The sequence below is a fragment of the Rhinatrema bivittatum genome, chromosome 1 (genome assembly GCF_901001135.1).
Source record: "Rhinatrema bivittatum chromosome 1, aRhiBiv1.1, whole genome shotgun sequence".
In the NCBI taxonomy this organism is placed as follows: domain Eukaryota; kingdom Metazoa; phylum Chordata; class Amphibia; order Gymnophiona; family Rhinatrematidae; genus Rhinatrema; species Rhinatrema bivittatum.
In genome coordinates, this window is record NC_042615.1 from 181,920,849 (window position 1) to 181,938,562 (window position 17,714).

Genomic DNA, 17,714 nt, shown 5'->3' on the forward strand with positions numbered 1-17,714 from the left:
AAATCCTATCTAGGTGACGCGTGAGGTCCGCCACCTACGCACCAGGTAGGCATGTTACCAGGCGATCCTCACGCTCACCAGCCACCCAGCTATCTACATTCCTAATAATTGAATCAACAACTATGACGGCCGAACTAACCCTTCCCTCCCGGGCAGTAGGCCTTGGGGAGATGTCCTTGGTGTGAAAGGACAGTGCATCACCTGGAGAGCAGGTCCTTTCTGTTGTGAATACGGGGCTAGTGGACCCTTGGGCCGGCCTACAGGAGACTTGGGAAGGACTGCACTGGTCTCAACTGAACAGGCCGGGAGGCAGACTCCTGGCGGGAAGGTAGAAACGGCTTCACCCTGGAAGCTGGTACTCCCCCGGGAGGAGCCCTTGGGAGTCCAGCCACTGGGACTTAGGAGATTCACCCTGGAAGTCGGAACCCCCCTGGGAGGAGCCCGTAGGGGCCCGACCGCTGGGACTTAGGCAAGGCGGTCAATAGAGAGGAAGCAGACGAGTATCAGACTTGGCTGAGGAAGGCAGGAATCCGGCAAGGGTTGTAGACAGGCTGGAGCCCGGCTTGGGCTGAAGACTGGCAGAGGCCCGGTTTGGGTGGTAGGCAAGCAGGAACCTGGCTTGGGCTGTAGGCAGGCAGGAACCCAGCTTAGACTGTAGGCAGGCAGGATCCCGGCTAGGACTGTAGATGGGCTGGAACCCGGCTTGGGCGGAAGACAAGCAGAGGCCCGGTTTGGGCTATAGACAGGCAGGAACACGATTTGGGCTGTAGGCAGGCAAGAACCCGGCTTGGGCTGGCTGGCAGGAACCTGGCTTGGGCTGACAGGCAGGGACCCGGCTTGGGCTGTAGACAGGCAGGAACCGGCATAGACTGTAGGCAGGCAGGAACCGGCAGGCAGGCAGGCAGGAACCCGACTTGGGCGTGCTCCTAGAGGCAGGCCAGCAATGGCGTCTCCCCCGCGGGGACACCCAGATCCCGACTCTGCTTCGTTCTCAGCCGGCAGGAACCCTCGAGGTAAGGACCGGGACGTGAGCTTCACGGACCGGACCGCAACAGTACCTCCTCCTTTATGCCCCCTCTTAGCAGGCCCGGGTTTACCTGGATGTTCTTAAAACGATTTAAGAAAGACCTGAAAACATGGTGCTTTCAACAAGCTTATGGATCTGAGATTTAAAAGACCACTGAAAGCTGTAATCCACATGCTATTTCTTATCTATTTATTTCTTAACTATTTTAATCTTATCTTAGATTTTAGTCTTTTAGTTTACTATGTTTAATTTTAATTAATTATTCTTAGTGTTTTATTCATTTTATTGTATCTTCTGCTTCTTACTTGTTTTTAGTTATATTGTAAACCGTAAAGATAGAATCATGTGTTCTGACCCACGGTGTATAAGAAGCGCATAAATAAATAAATAAATAAATGTTCTTGAAGAAAGGTTTTGAGCAGATCCTTATCTAGGATGTTGCGGGATGGCTCCCAGGTATTCTCCTCGGTGCCGCAGTTCTCCCAGGAGATCAGATATTCCCATCGACGCTGATTAAACCGGACATCGAGGATCTCTCGGACTTGGTAAGTTATCTCTCCTGGCACCGAGGGATCAGATGAGTCGGGCGCATTTGAGTGGTACCTGGAGAGGACAAGAGGCTTTAGGAGGGAAACGTGAAAAATGTTATGGATACGCATGGAGGGGATCAGGCGTAGCCGGTAGGAGACGGCTCCAATGCGCTCGGCCACTCGGAAGGGACCACAGAACAGCGGGGCAAGTCTGCGAGACGGGGCCCAGAACTGCATGTTCCTGGTACTCAACCATACCCAATCCCCGGGTAAGAAGACAGGAGCTGGCTGGCGATGTTTATTGACCCACCATCGGGTAGCAAGAGCGGATTTCTTCAAATTCCTTTGGGTTAAAGTCTATAAGGAACACAACTGGCGAGCAGAGAGTTGTATGGCAGGCAAGGAGCTAGGATCCGGCGAGGGCAGAGGAGGCCGGGGTTGCTTCCCATAAACTATCAGGAAGGGGGAGCTTCCCATGGCAGAGTGGACGTGGTTGGTATGGGAGCAGCTCAGCCCAGTTATCCTGTTTCTCATTCACGAAAGAACGTAAGAAGGTCTTGAGCGTGCAATTCGTGCGTTCCGTCTGCCCGTTGCTTTGAGGGTGAAACGCGGTGGCCTGGCTAAGCTGAACATGGAAGTGTTTACATAGGGCTCTCCAATAGCGACCGCTGTAAACAGGCAGGAACCCGATTTGGGCTGTAGGCAGGCAGGAACCCAGCTTAGACTGTAGGCAGGCAGGATCCCGGCTAGGACTGTAGACGGGCTGGAACCCGGCTTGGGGGGAATACAAGCAGAGGCCCGGTTTGGGCTGTAGACAGGCAGGAACCCGATTTGGGCTGTAGGCAGGCAGGAACCCGGCTTGGGCTGTAGGCAGGCAGGAACCTGATTTGGGCTGGGTGGCAGGAACCCGACTTGGGCTGGCTGGCAGGGGCCTGACTTGGGCCGGCTGGCAGGAACCCGACTTGGGCCGGCTGGCAGGAACCTGGCTTGGGCTGTAGACAGGCAGGAACCAGCACAGACTGTAGGCAGGAACCGGCAGGCAGGAACCCGACTTGGGCTGGCTGGCAGGATCCCGGCTTGGGCTGTAGACAGGCAGGAACAGGCACAGACTGTAGGCCTGCAGGAAATGGAACAGACTGTAGGCAGGCAGGAACCGGCAGGCAGGAACGGAGTAGCCAGGACACTAGCAGACTCCAGAGCTCGAGGCAACGGGGGACCGAAGGAACCCTGTTGCAAGGCACTGATCGGGTGTCTGCGGTGGCCCTAAGTAGGCCGCGGCGTCTGACGTCAGACTGGGGGCGGAGCCACCCTCAGGCGGGAAACTGTCTAGATAAGTGCGGGGCCTCATTTTCCAATATCGCATGTGATACCAAAAAGGGGTGTTACCTTATGCTAATAAGCATGTGTATAGCAAATTGTGATAACAGCTATGCAACACACTCTTAGCGCAAATCGCACTATTAACCCAATTTGAGCTACATTGCCAGCATATATCATGGTGTTTCCAGACAGCCTGTTTCAGTATGCTGGGGGGGGGAGAGAGAGAGAGAGTAACTCGAGGTGGGGATTAGGTATGAGTGTAGGGGGTTGGGGGCCACTTTCACATTCAACATGAGGCGTACGAACAGAACAGTGGTCTCTTGTGAAGATTTGATGGCCTTCGGAGTGAGGAAACTCACTCCAAGATGAGATTTGGGCAATGTTCTCTCCACCTAGCTTGCTGAGCAACAACAAGCTAGGTGGAGAGAACATTGCCCAAATCTCATCTTGGAGTGAGTTTCCTCACTCCAAAGGCCATCAAATCTTCACAAGAGACCACTGTTCTGTTCGTACGTCTCATGTTGAATGTGAAAGTGGCCCCCAACCCCCTACACTAATACCTAATCCCCACCTCGAGTTACTAGGTGGACCACCCATAGGGATACAAATACCTGTCTAGGGAGGAGGCATCATAGCAAGTCTCTCTCTCTCTCTCTCTCTTTCTCTCTCTCTCTCCCACCCCCCCCCCCCCCCCCCCTGCAGCAGCATACTGAAACAGCCTGTTCATGAACCATGATAAACCTTAGGAGCTGTGCTAACACTGCAGCACACGATACATCCTCCCTACTTTACATTTGCTCCACCCCCTGAATACGCAAATCGCGTTAACGGCTGTTAGCGCGATTTGCGGAAACTCCTTGGAAAATGACCCCCTAAGTCAACCAGCTAACGCTGAATATCAGAGTCAGCAGGTTAACTTAGCCAGCTAACTCAATTCTTCCCAGTTAAGCCTCAGCACCGCTTGGACTAATTTATCCAGCTAAGGTTTGTTTTTGGGGGTTTTTTTTGTCAAAATCATTTTTTTTGGTGGAAACATGCATTACAACGGCACTAAACTCACAGTACGATCTTGGCCAATTTAACAAAGTACAAACAGATTTAACTCCAGGTGACGAGATCCCATGTGAAAACATCAGTTTAACAATTGTATCATTCATGCATGATCCTTTTTACAGCAATGTTGTTGCTCAACATTCATCCAGACATACCATCATTCCATCATGCATACCACACTCACTGTATAACAAACTCAGCTTCACACAAACTCACCCCTCCACCCATCCCTAGGAGTCAGTACACCAAGGAGAGCCATTATCCAGTCCCTACCCTTTAGTACATTTGGAAGGAGAACTGTATCCAGTAGTTGTCTCAGTCACAGATGTCAATTCAAAAAACATAGCAATAGTCCAGGCTCAGCCTCCATAATGCTACAGGTTAGTCATGGACCTCTTTTGGCCAGCCATGCAGCTCTGAATGTTCATCTGACATGCCATGCTCCAATCCCTCTTAACCGTGGGCAGATATTAGCTTATGGGCTCACCTCCTGTGCGAGAGTCACCAGAAAGTGGGACGCTTCCTCCTTTTTGGCAAAGAATGTGGTCTTATTGTCATGGTGTATGCGTAGCTTAGCAGGATAGAGCAACGCAAAAGAGATGCCATGTTTGTGCAGTTCAGTACACGTGGGGGCCATATCCTTTCGCTGAGCAGCCACCGCAGCTGAGAAATCATTAAAGAGTAATATTCAGCTTCCCAAATATTCATTTGCTGGCTGTTTCCTGTACTCTCTCATTAGTTGAACTTTATGTAACTAGTTTAGTATTCGAGCCATTATGGGCCTCGGTTTGCTTCCCGCTTCTCGGGTCTGACCCACACGGTGAGCCATTTTGCAACGCAGCTGCCCCACTATTTGAGCCAGGCCTAGCTTGTTTGGGCGCCATTCTTCTATAAACAGGTACAGCTCGCTCTCCGATACAGACTCTGGCAGGCCTATAATCTTAATGTTATTTCAGTGATTTCTATTCTCTTGGTCCTCAATCCGTTCTAATAGTACTGCCTGCTGATCATTTAGGAGTTGTACTTGCCTTTCTGCTGCCACGAGGCTGTCATCCTGCTCTCCCACATGCTCTTCAACGCCGTCCAGCCTTTTAGCCTGGCCTTCCACTGCACTTTTTATGTCGTCCATGGCTGATTGTAGCTTGATTAGCCGCTCCTCCAGGGCAGCCGAGACTCTAGATGAGATTTGGAGTAGCACGTCTTTGGAGACAGGCGCCAGGTGTTTCACGCTGTCGGCCCCAGTCGCCATCTTGGCCGTGTGACTCCTTCACTCTGTGATGGATTTTGAGCTGCAGTGGTGCATACCGCGCTCCCAGGCCTCAAATTACCCCGGAAACGCGGCGATTTAGGTCCCTGGGTATTCCCCTCGCTATCGGCAGCAAGCGGGGGCGCAATGGCCCGGATCCCCAGATGATGGTAGGAGATTTGGGGAGAGGCGTTCACGGAGCTAGTTGTTCAAGCTTCCGCCTTGGGTGATGTCATCCCCGGAAGTCATCCAGCTAAATTTTAGCCATCTAGCTTATTAGCCAGCCAGAATTTAGTTGGATAAGGCTGAATATATCTGGGTAAACCATTTAGATGGAGAACTATTACGTTATCTGTCTCAATGATTTTTTGAATATGGACCTCAATGTGTTTTCTGTAACTATTGTTTGCAATGTGTTCTTTTTTGGGCCGTTAGGAACATGGCTATAGAGTAAATGTTGACAATGCAAGACTACAAATTAATATTCTCTGACACGCCAAGAATATTTTTTTTATCACAGTATTAGAATAGATATGACTGGGGCCTACTAGTCTGAACATGTCCAGGGTGAGTATGGGGCAAGGCGGGGGCACACCCATACAGCATGCATAGAAAAAGATGACAGACAGCATCCACCATATAAGCTGGACCCCCAGCAAGTTTAAAAAAAAAAGATTTATCATAGCTTTGTTGAAAAAATGGATCCCTACAAGACCCCTGAAAAACAGGTTAGAGGAAGAGGGGACCAGTCCCTGCTTCTCAAGGCAGGGCGTAAGCCCCACTACATACTTAGGGAGCTCGAGGCAGAGTGGGTAGGATACTAGGCTGAAGGAATAGTGAATTTATTTATTATTTTATTTATTTAGTGATTTTTTATATACCGCGGCACATTAAAAACATCACCTCGGTTTACAAATAACAATAAATTAGCAACAGGCTTTACAATCAAATGAAATTAAAAGAAAAACATTACATATAACAATTAAAAACCAGTGAACAAATGATAATTATATCATATAATAGAGACATGCCTAATAAGGGAAGGGAAAAATCAGAGAAAATTATATGTGACTTAGCAACAATTGTTTCACAGGTTTGGTATAGGTCCAAGGAACAGCAAACAGTCTTTACTAGGAGCGAGAGTGGAGCAAACGTTTAGAAACATGAGAAAGGATGGAATTATTGAATGATATCAATTTGAAGAATGATAATGTATTGTATGTGTAACAAATGTTCAGTATTTCTGTAGAGGAGATGATCATTGAGTGTAAGCTTGTTTGAACAGCCAGGTTTTAAGGTTCTGTTTAAATTTCCTATGACAGGGTTCCTGGCGCAGGTCTGTAGGCATTTTGTTCCAGATGTTGGTTCCAGCAATCGTGAATGAGCGTTCTCTCGTCGAAACATGTTTGATATGTTTAAGTGTTGGAGTAACGAGTTTAGCTTGGTGAATTTTTCTTATAGGTCTTTTTGATGTGTGGAATGTAAAATGATCAGAGAACCATTGCATATCTTGGTTGTAGATGGACTTGTGTATGAGGGTAAGGACCTTGAATAATATTCTAGATGCTACAGGAAGCCAGTGAAGGAATTGGAGAGCTGGAGTAATGTGTTCATGGCGGTGAGTATTGGTGAGGATGCGTGCAGCTGCATTTTGTAGCATCTGTAACGGTTGTAGTGAATTTTTAGGGAGACCTAGTAGGATGGAATTGCAGTAGTCCAGTTTTGACAATATAGTCGCTTGTAAAACTGTCCGGAAGTCGTGGGGGTGTAGGAGGGGTTTAATTCTTTTTAGAGTATGTAGCTTAAAGAATCCATTTTTTAATGGTGGACGTGATGAATTTCTTAAGGATGATTTTCTGGAGAGCTCTACCTTTGCCAAAGAGAGGCTGGCTGATGCAGAGATAGACAAAGGCCATTGGCGTAAAAATTGTTCAACTCCCAAGAAATGAGTGATAATGAAGTGACTCAAGAAACTCCTGAAGGTCAGGCATTAGAAAGAGGGTGACAGCCCCCAGTTCTCAAGGCAGGGTGTAAGCCTCACTACTTTCTTAGGGACCTCGAAGCAGAGTCTGAAGAATACCTAGCTGTAGGAATTGTGCTTGATTCTCTGGAGAGTATTTCCATTGCCAAAGAAGCATCAGCTGATGCAGAGATAAACAAGAATGCCATTGAAATGAGCGATAATGAAGCAGACCAAGAAATCCTCAAAAGACAGGTGATAGAAAGAAGGGAAGAGACCATTGTTCTCAAGGAGGGGTATATGCTCCATGATGTTCTTAGGGACCTCATCCTTAAAGTGGAGTTGGAAGGGCATCCGGCTGCAGTAATTTTGATGGAATTTCTAGAGAGGGATACCAGTGCCAAAGAAAAATGCTCAGAAGGGTATTTTTTCTATCATAATTTACTTCTTCTCCTCTCGCCCCCACCTTTTCTTTTCTCTTCCAGTGATTATATGTAGAATCTTTTCAGCTTCTCTTTGTAGGATTTGGGCCGCAAATGCTGTACCAGTAACCTTTCACCAATCTGTTTGCATCTTCTCAATGCCTTTAGAAAGGTATGGTCTCCAGAACTGAACACAGATTTCAAGGTGGGGCCTACTAGTGACCTATACAAAATCAATATCAATGCTTTATTCCTGCAGGTGATACCTCTACTTATGAACCCAAGTATACTTCTAGCTTTCTATTTTGCTTTATTACACTGACTTGTAACCTTCAGGTCATCTGAGATTTTTACAAGTTGCTATGATGATAACACATCACCATATATAAGAACATAAGAATAGCCATGCTGGGTAATATCAAGGTCCATTGAGCCTAGCATTCTGTCTCCAACAGTGGTCAGTCCAGGTCACAAGTACCCATCAGATCCCCAATATTTGATCTAATTCTTATATTTCACTGCCTCATGTCTACCTGGCTAATAACTAGCTATGGACATTTCCTTCAGGAATTTTTTGTACATCTGTGTTTATAAAACTGTCCCACAAAACCTATCCCTCCCCCGAAACTTCACCCGAGTTGAAAGTGTCCACTCTTGCATTGGTATAAATAGTAAACTTACATATTGGTCTCTCTCGCTTGCTTGCTCACTCATTCTCTCTCTCTTCCCTGCCCAAACCGACATTTGCAACAAAAAGCCTTTTCGGCCGGTAATGTACCTGTGGTGGATTAATCAGTTTGCAATGCGGAAATTACCAATGTGATATGGGAGCAGGGAAATTAGCCCAACCATGCCCCCTTTTTTTATTGTGGGTGCTATTTCCGCTATATTTATAGCTTTTTGATGAATCTACGTCTATGTTGGTTACCTTAACCATGTCCTCTGGCAACATATTCCATAGCTTGATTCTGTGCTGAGTTTAAAAATATTTCCTATGATTTGTTTTAAATTTGCTGGTTGTTACTTTCATAGCGTGTCCCCTAGTCCTAGTGTTGTTTGAAAGGGTAAATAACCCTATCTTTTATTATATCTTTTCTTTATTAACTTCAGTGTATATATAAAAACAATTTATTAACTGCTTTACTTTGAAACGTTTAGTAAATTTACAATATTACAGAGTTATTGTTTGTGAGAGCTACAACTAAATATTATATTTAAAAGATTACAAAATATGGCTAAATAAGGCAATAAGTGCTTTTTCTCCATTTTATGGAGCACCATAAGAACATGCCATACTGGGTCAGACCAAGGGTCCATCAAGCGATCAATCCAGGCCATAAGAACCTAGCAAGTACCCAAACCCTATTCCATGCTACTGTTGCTGGTAATAGCAGTGGCTATTTTCTAAGTCAACTTAATCAATAGCAGGTAATGGACTTCTCCAAGAACTTATCCAATCCTTTTTTAAACACAGCTACACCAACTGCACTAACCACATCCTATGGCAACAAATTCTGGAGTTTAATTGAGCGTTGAGTGAAAAAGAACTTTCTCCGATTAGTTTTAAATGTGCCACGTGCTAACTTCATGGAGTGCCCCCTAGTCTTTCTATTATCCGAAAGAGTAAATGTTTCACATTAATCCGTTCTAGACCTCTCATGATTTTAAACACCTCTATCATATCCCCCCTCAGCCGTCTCTTCTCCAAGCTGAAAAGTCCTAACCTCTTTAGTCTTTCCTCACAGGGGAGCTGTTCCATTCCCTTTATCATTTTGGTCGCCCTTCTCTGTACCTTCTCCATCGCAATTATATCTTTTTTGAGATGCGGCGACCAGAATTGTACACCGTATTCAAGGTGCGGTCTCACGATTTCACTCACTGTTATAAGAATAGTTCAATTCATTTTTAAGAAGAAAGTTAGAATCAATTTATTGTGTTATTTTAATAAAGCTACTTAGAATATACAGTTTTAACCCAATTGATTGGACTGATTGAAACAAAACAGTGAATTTCCTGGATATGCCCAAGTTCATAGATATTTTTGTTTAGGATGTTCATGTCTTCCGTATCTTTAATAATATTACCATAAAAAGTAAATATGTTTTAGTTTTTAATAACAGCAAACTCCACTGGTAAAAAAAAAATGGGGAGGCCTTTTGCAAAAATGTTTTCTTCCATTCTGTACCAATAAAAAAATTCTTTATTTACTAGGGCTCTTCTTATGAACAAATGCTGTCTTGATTAAAGGTCCATGGCATCACCTTGGGTCTTTAACACCTCTAAATAGGGAACTACCTTCCAAAACATGCCCTGTCCATCAAATATTATTGCTTAATCTAAATGCCACTTTTATTTATAGATGCAGAAAAGTAACAAGAAATCATTTGTTAATGATGGAGATTTCAAGCCATGAGAAAAAAGGCACACAACAAGATTTGACACTTTTAGCTCTTTGCATAGTAAGAAAGTAGTAAATACTATAGCTGATAAAACCTAAGCAATTGTGGGAAAAATCATCAGAAAGAAAGTGTGTGTCAACCAAAAGTCTAAATGATTCTCAGTTACTATAGGATGCAATTCTAAAAACAGTTGTACAAGAATCACCTTACCTAAAAAGTAGACAACTGCACACAAAATTGTTTTAATTTTAATTAATATGAAGATATACAAAATATATTGTACAAGCCTTCTAAACTTCATGGCTATAAACTGTTAATATCAAATTCATAAACAAATATTTTAAACTGCAATATGTATATTTATTACTGTTTTGGCATTGTCTTTAATATACAGTACTGCAATTGTATGTACATAGTACATATGCATTATTTCACCATTACTAATACAGTTTGTGCATTTCAAGTTAGTTATAAACAGCCACATTATTTTCTCTGTTCACTAGCCCTTCCACAGTTTTCTACCCCTATGGAATTTAGCCTTCATTCGGTTTGCCTTTGACACAGTAGGCAGGTGCACTAATGAACATATATTTACATAACTTCTACAGTATCAAAAATGTGCATCAGGTTCTCAAGAAAGCCCCCTCTTTTTACTGGCTGCTCTTGAGAGCTACTCAAGTAGGATGTTACAGTGAGGTGTTGTCAATATGACAGGAATTCAAATGCGCTGCACAGAGATGAGGAGCAAAGTAGACCAGCCTTATGTCAGGCAGAGCAGGAAACCAAAATATTTGTATTCAGATTATTACATCTGAAACATTTCTGATATAATAGATGGTGTTTCAGCTTTTAAGTTCTTGCACTAAATAGAATGTCGGTGCATTATGAAGCCTACTGATGTCTAGTGGACATCAAGACACCTTCATGTGTTTCTTTATGTCATGCCCTTTGTAGTAGCAATAAACGCCTAGCCTCCTGCTTCACAGAAAATTCAGAGCTTCAAAATCCATTTTCAGGGCAATATTATAGAAATCCATTTCATAAATAGTTTTCTTCTTACTTTGGAATTTCTGGATAGCATGGCACGTAATAAATAAGCTACATGGGAACACCCACAACAATATTAACATCCAGTGTATTTTTCATGAGAATGATAACAGACTTCTTGGTTACAGAGTCCCTATAAAGCGGTCAGATTGTGTGCATTCCCAGCTGTGGACTGACTTTCCTTTCCAGGTAGTGTTTCATCAGCAATAGAAACAGGATTCTCATAAGACTGCAGAGCCCTGGGCTTCTTCTCACCAGAGAATGCTTCATCTTGACTCTCTCTACAACATTTACAGCACTTGCACCACTTACAGCAGCAGCAGCAGAACCTCCCGCAGAACGTAGTCATGGATGATACAGCTTTGTCCCAGGGCTGCAGAGAATGCATCCATTTGGGGAGGAAGTTCCAGGTTTTCAGAAATCCTGGTAGCACTCTAGGATACTTGGACTGCAGCACATTGATAACAACGATGGCAATTATAAGGCATACAATGGGAACACCAACACCCACAAGAACTTGCCAGCCTGCCAGTGACAGAGCAAAGATGATTACGGGAAGCAGGAGGAAGCAGGTGATCAGATAAAAAACAGCAAACCACCTGTACTTGGCTGTTGTGTTTCCCAGGCCCTTTGCTAGGCGGATTGGGACACGAGTGAAAGGAACGGGGTACAAAAGAAGAATCCCAGATATGTTGAAAAAAAAATGGCAGAGTGCAATCTGAAATGAAAACAAACAAAAAAAGTTACAAAACATTTGCAAAAGGTCTAAAATGAAATGAATGCCAGAGGTGAAACGAATTAATGAAACAGAGAACATTTGTGTACTTCTACAGGAAAGCATCTGCTACAGGAAATGATCATATATATGCAATCCCAAAAGAATGCACAGGGCAGTATGAGAACATTCACATGGTTACAATATCCTTTGATTATTAGGGAAGTGCATCAGACCATTTGTTTCATTCGTTTCAGCCCGTGTGAGCGTTACCTCACAATTGGAATGTATGTGCACATGTGGACACCTACTTGAGTACGCACAAATCATCAGTTTTGTGCACATTCTTGGCAATCAAAAGATGCGTGCACATGACCAAAATGATTGAAACAAATGATCTGATGAATGCATATCCTTATTGCTTATAAAGTGGAAGTTTGAGCAGTAGGAGATTAAGGTGACACAGTGAGAGGTGCAGGATCACACTGTGGCCTCCAGCTCTATGCTAGAATCCATTACTCTACTATTTTCATGCACTTTGCAGTGCAAAAATGAACTTAATGTAGCTGCTTGGTGGCCAATATTCAGTAAGCCAGTGAGTGGACAAGCTATCTGGATATTTGTTACCAAATATTCAGTGGGACAAATGTCCAGCTGAATATACTTGCCTAAAGTTATCTGGGGCTTCAAAGAGCCAGGTAACCTTCAAACTTAGGCCTGGATTTATAAAAATGCAGTAAATGTTGCAATTTGAGATGAGAGAGAGAGCGAGAGAGAGAGAGACTAGTAGTAATGCTCGCACCCTATATAATTATTTATATCTCTATGGGGAGACCCACCTAGTAACTCAAGGTGAGGTTTAGGTATTAGTGTAGGAGATTAGGGGCTACTTTGACATTCAATGTGAGACGTACAAACAAACAGTGCTCTCTTGTGAATATCTGATGAAACTCAGAGTGAGGAAACTCACCCAAAGATGAGATTTGGGTGAGTTTCCTCACTCTGAGTTTCATCAGATATTCACAAGAGAGCACTGTTTGTTTGTACGTCTCACATTGAATGTCAAAGTAGCCCCTAATCTCCTACACTAATACCTAAACCTCACCTTGAGTTACTAGGTGGGTCTCCCCATAGAGATATAAATAATTATCTAGGGTGATAGCATTATGACTAGGTTCTCTCTCTCTCTCTCTCTCTCATCCCTGATAGCTAGGTTGTTGCTCTAGGAGCTTCACACTATCCAAACCAGCAACAGGTGATGCTGCCATAATGCAAGCTTTTGCACAGTTTAATGCTCCTGAAAAAGTTGTAGCTAAAATCAGCATTAAAGCTGTGCAATAGGGCTTCACAAAACAGTAAATCCAGCCCACTTCTCCTCTTTTTCAGATTTGCATCACACCATACGATATGGTGCTATTGCATGCGTTAATGGCGCTTTTCGCATGCGATAAGCCCTTAATGCATGTGAAAACACCTTAGCGCATTTTGATAAATGAGGGGGTTAACCAGCTATGTCTGAATATAGCCTGTTAGGTTTTAAAGTTATCTGGCCTTGTGCGGTTGCCACCTAACTGGATATCTACCTCTGTGGCATCCTCCTGCAGCCCCTACTCCATACCTCACAAACCCCAGCCGAGAGCAATGTATCCTCTTACCCACTCCCAGAACTGCTATGACAACAGCAACACTGGATGCATAAGAGGAAACCTTACTCCCAGCTGCAGTTCATGAGAGGGCTGGAGTAAGAGCAGAAGAGTATTAAAAAAGTGAAGGGTGAGGAGGGGAGGCAAGACTGTCACATTAAGATTTAGATAAATCGAGGAGGGGGGGGGGGGGGAGGCAACCTGTGGACTCTGTAACATTTTGTTTTTAACAATTTGAAAGGGTTGGGGTTGGAGGATGCTTGTCTGGCAGGACCATTTGTGAAATTTGGCTTAAGTGAGCCAGATAATTGAGGAACACCCAGAGGGCACTTCTTTTTTTATCCAAATGGATTGTAGCTGGATAATGACTTATCCGGCTAACATCTAGATAGATAAGAGGCTCAATATTCAAAAATGACTTTTAACTGAATGATTTGTGAGTTATCTGGCTAAATGCATTTGAATTTTTCTCTATTACATTTTAGTGATCCCATATGAAAGTCATAGTGCTACAATACCAGCTTCTACAAGTCGTTTTTAAGACTTTTTGCATGCTTAAAATGAATTCTGCTCTAAAATATTAATGGCAGTACAAGAAAAACAATTAGATACCGATATAAACTCAGTGACATCTAAATAGCTACAACCTTGTAGCCCTGATCTCTGTATAAAATGCAACTATTGAAACTATAGCTGAGGGTTTTTGTTGGTTTGGGGTTTTTTTTGTGAAAACCTTTACAGCAAAATTCTGCAATTTATATACCAACCTCATTTGCATGTGTAGAAAATTTGCATGTGACATTCCTAATAGTGCATACAAAAATGTGTGACTTAGTACATAAGCCTCAGGGTATGCATAAGGTGTCTTTTATAATGTTCCTGATAACAAGTCTGAATATTGTAACACAAATGACGTAAAACATAATTCATATTCTCACAGGGCATCTTTTAAGTAACATCCAATATTGAAAACTAGAGTGGTACTATATATTTATTTAGGGGATCATTTTTCAAAACACGATGGGCCTTTACAATGACCGCATTGCAGCAAGATAATTTAAATGAGAAAAGGGGAGGGGTTTGCATGGGATTAAAAAAATTGGGAGGCCAGTTGCACTGCGGGCCATAATGTTTTACACGTTATCACCACCAGTAGCACTGGAAATAGCTATACCTTTTGCAGGAGCGCTATGGGGTCGATAGTGTGTGCCGCAACAGCAGTGGGCGAAAATGCACCACCGCGATGCAGCGGGATGCACTCTATCACTCCCCTGCCCCTTTTCTAGCCACGGCTCTTCATTCTGTTATATTTATAGAAGAATGAAAAGTCCTGCGGTTAGTTAGTTATTTCTGTATAAAAAAGAGCTGAATGTTTTATCCAGGTCTATGGAGATGATTTCCTTCCTGTTTTACATCTAGGAGATTGGTCCATTCCTGTGTCTAGGCAAGTTCATAACTTAGGTGTGATATTTGATACCTCACTTTCATTTCAGCCATAGGTAAAGGCTGTTGTAAAAAGTCCGTTTCTTAAGTTAAATCTACTGCGCAAGCTAGAATCCTTCTTAGATTATGCTGATTTTTGCAGGCAGTGATTCTCACAAGTTTAGAATACTGCATTGCTATTTATTTTGGGTTGCTGGCTGCCACCTTGGCTGCTTTACAGACTGTTCAAAAAGCAACTGCATGAATTCTCACTGGTGCTCAGCACAATGACCATATAACATCTGTTTTGGCTTCACCACACCTGCTCCCTGTCGCTTTATGCATCAGATTCAAAAGTTCTTTCTTTAGTTCACAAAGCATTACATGACAATGGCCCTTCCAGTATTGCTTCTACTCTGAAATTTTATACTACAAAATGCCTGTTGCGCTCTGCTGGTCAGAATCTTTAGGAAGTTCCTTCACTCTAGTCAATACATCTGACTGGGACACGTGACCACACTTTTATGGTTGCAGGTCCTAACCTGTGGAATTCTTTATCATCTGAGCTGTAAAGTACTTTTGGAAAAACCTCAAGTTCTTCTTTTTTACTCAGGCTTTTGCAAGTGTACTCTTACCATCTAGCTAAGTTGCTTTTGCCCTATAATTAGATTTTGTTTATTGCAGGTATTGTTATTTGGCTTTATTTTTGTCTTCATGTGTATATGTTTTATGGTAATTTAGCTTTGTGCTTTGTTTAAGATAATTATGTATGTGCTTTTGAAACTCACTAGAATGGTAGATAGGCATGCAACAAATACTTTAAAATAAATAAATAGACAAATAATTTTGGCCAGGAAAGATTAAAATTGGATTCTCTCCTGCACAAAGTTCCCATTCTATGAGATGCATCAAATTATTTAACATCACACATCATAAATATTCTCAAATATAAAATATGAGTGTGGCAGATATTGAGGACTTTGGTTTATACAACCAGCACTAACAAAACATAATATTAGAACTATAAGGCATAATGAAGTATATGATATAGTATAATTTATTATCACCTGTAATGCAAAATTAGCAAAGTAAAATTGTATATATGTATATATCAAAAATAGTGTTTCAGGATATATATATTTTGGTACTATACAAAATATGAAATCAATATTGTGGATTGATAAAATCCAGACATAGCCCAATAGTACCCTAGATTGATGCCCTCTCTACCTGAGTGCTATCATGCTAGGATGAGAGTACATTGAGGAAATTTCATCTTTGTGTACTTTTCCTCATTCCAAATCACATCAAATCTTCACTGATGAGTACTGTGCTATTCGTACATCTGACTGCGCATGTAAAACTGCCCCACCCCCCAAACCCTAGACCACCACAAACCTCATCTCGAGTTACTAGATGACCCTCCAATAGTGGTATAAATAGTTGCATAATATGAGCGCATCTGAAAGAGTCTCTCAGCATTGAAACATGTATTATGCTATTGCACACAGTTAAATGGCCCTCATTTTCATAAATTCCTCCCAAACTCCTCCCCTTTGACAAAATTTGCATTCACATCATGTGATATAAAAAATAACGTGGGTGTTAGGGCCCTAACACATTTTGATGAATGACCCTGTAAGTGCTTTATAAAATGCTTTTAATGACAAAGATATGTTCTTTGTTCTGGTAATTTTGTTGAAAAAATAACTTCCTTTGCTATTTATAACAGTATCAAAGACCTGTGGATCAGGCATTTCGTATTCTTAAATGCCTTGTCAGCTGCACAACAGACCCTCAGCAATTCTCACAGGGCTTAAGGTACCAACAAACACCTTGTGCCATCTACTATGTAGTTACATAGTAACATAATAAATAACGACAGATAAAGACATAAATGGTCCATCCAGTCTGTCCAGCAAAATGTTTAGGGGTGTAACTACCATTCTGTTACCACAAGTCACTCCATTATTATTTATATTGTGCTGCAACATGCAAAGTGCTAGAGATACATCAAGTCTATAGGAGTCAGAGTTCTGTGATAATAATGAAAGTGTTAGGCCACACTCACCTGCAGTGAGTTCGCTAATGTCTCACTGTCACTTGCTAGAGCAGCAAGTAAAGCTGTAGTAGTTGTACCAATGTTAGAACCCAGTGTAAGAGGATAAGCTCGCTCAATGCTTATAACACCAATACCTAGGAGAAAGAGAACAAAAAATGAATGTATTATATATATATTTTTTTAGTAAATATAAAGATGAATTTTCAAAGCCATATGAATGCCAAAACCAGGAGATGGGCACGCGTGTTACATATGCGCATGGTCACCTGATTTTATAAACTGACCACATGAGTGCACAAGTACCAATGCACAAAAACCTTTCATTGGGGGAAAAAAAAGGGATGGAATGTGGGCGGGGCACGGGCATTCCAGGACGAGATCAAGAGACATGCGCGCATGTAGCTAAGCACCTGGTTGTGCATCCAGGTGCATTTCAGTGCAACTTTATTTCTGCTATAGATGAGGCATAAGTCAGAAGAAAACAAAGCCACCTATAAACTGCTTGAGGAGTCTAGATTAACTGGGGGAGTGCAGGCTTAAAAAAACAGGCGGCCCTGAGGGCCTAGCTATAGACTGGGCAAACTGGTGGATGAACTGGTGAAACTGGTCATGGCCTGGACGCGCGCCTGTTACAAAATTCCCTCACTTGCGTGTCTCAAAGCCAACATTTTCCTGCAGTGCGCATCCACTCTTAAATTTAGGTGCACTCATACATGTGCCTGATCAATTTATAACAGGTGCGTGTACTCACACACACAATATAAAATTTCAGTGCATCTGACCAAACACTCAGATGCATGTGTGTTTGGGGGCCCATGCACCCATTTTAAAATTACAGTCCATGTGGTTCTACAACTTGCCAGGCTGA

General features: G+C 42.8%; 1 protein-coding gene across 2 annotated transcripts in view; it reads right to left on the reverse strand.

Moving 5' to 3' along the window:
• Positions 1 to 10,186: 10,186 nt before the first annotated feature.
• The window catches only part of SLC34A2 (solute carrier family 34 member 2), a 60,320-nt gene continuing 52,792 nt past the window's right edge, over positions 10,187 to 17,714 (reverse strand). For both annotated transcript variants that reach the window (XM_029589881.1, XM_029589870.1), the window contains 2 exons: positions 16,856 to 16,980; positions 10,187 to 11,722 (listed from right to left, as the gene is read on the reverse strand). In XM_029589881.1, coding sequence (XP_029445741.1) covers positions 11,138 to 11,722; positions 16,856 to 16,980 — 710 coding nt within the window. In that variant the 3' untranslated portion in view covers positions 10,187 to 11,137. The remainder of the gene's footprint in view (positions 11,723 to 16,855; positions 16,981 to 17,714) is intronic.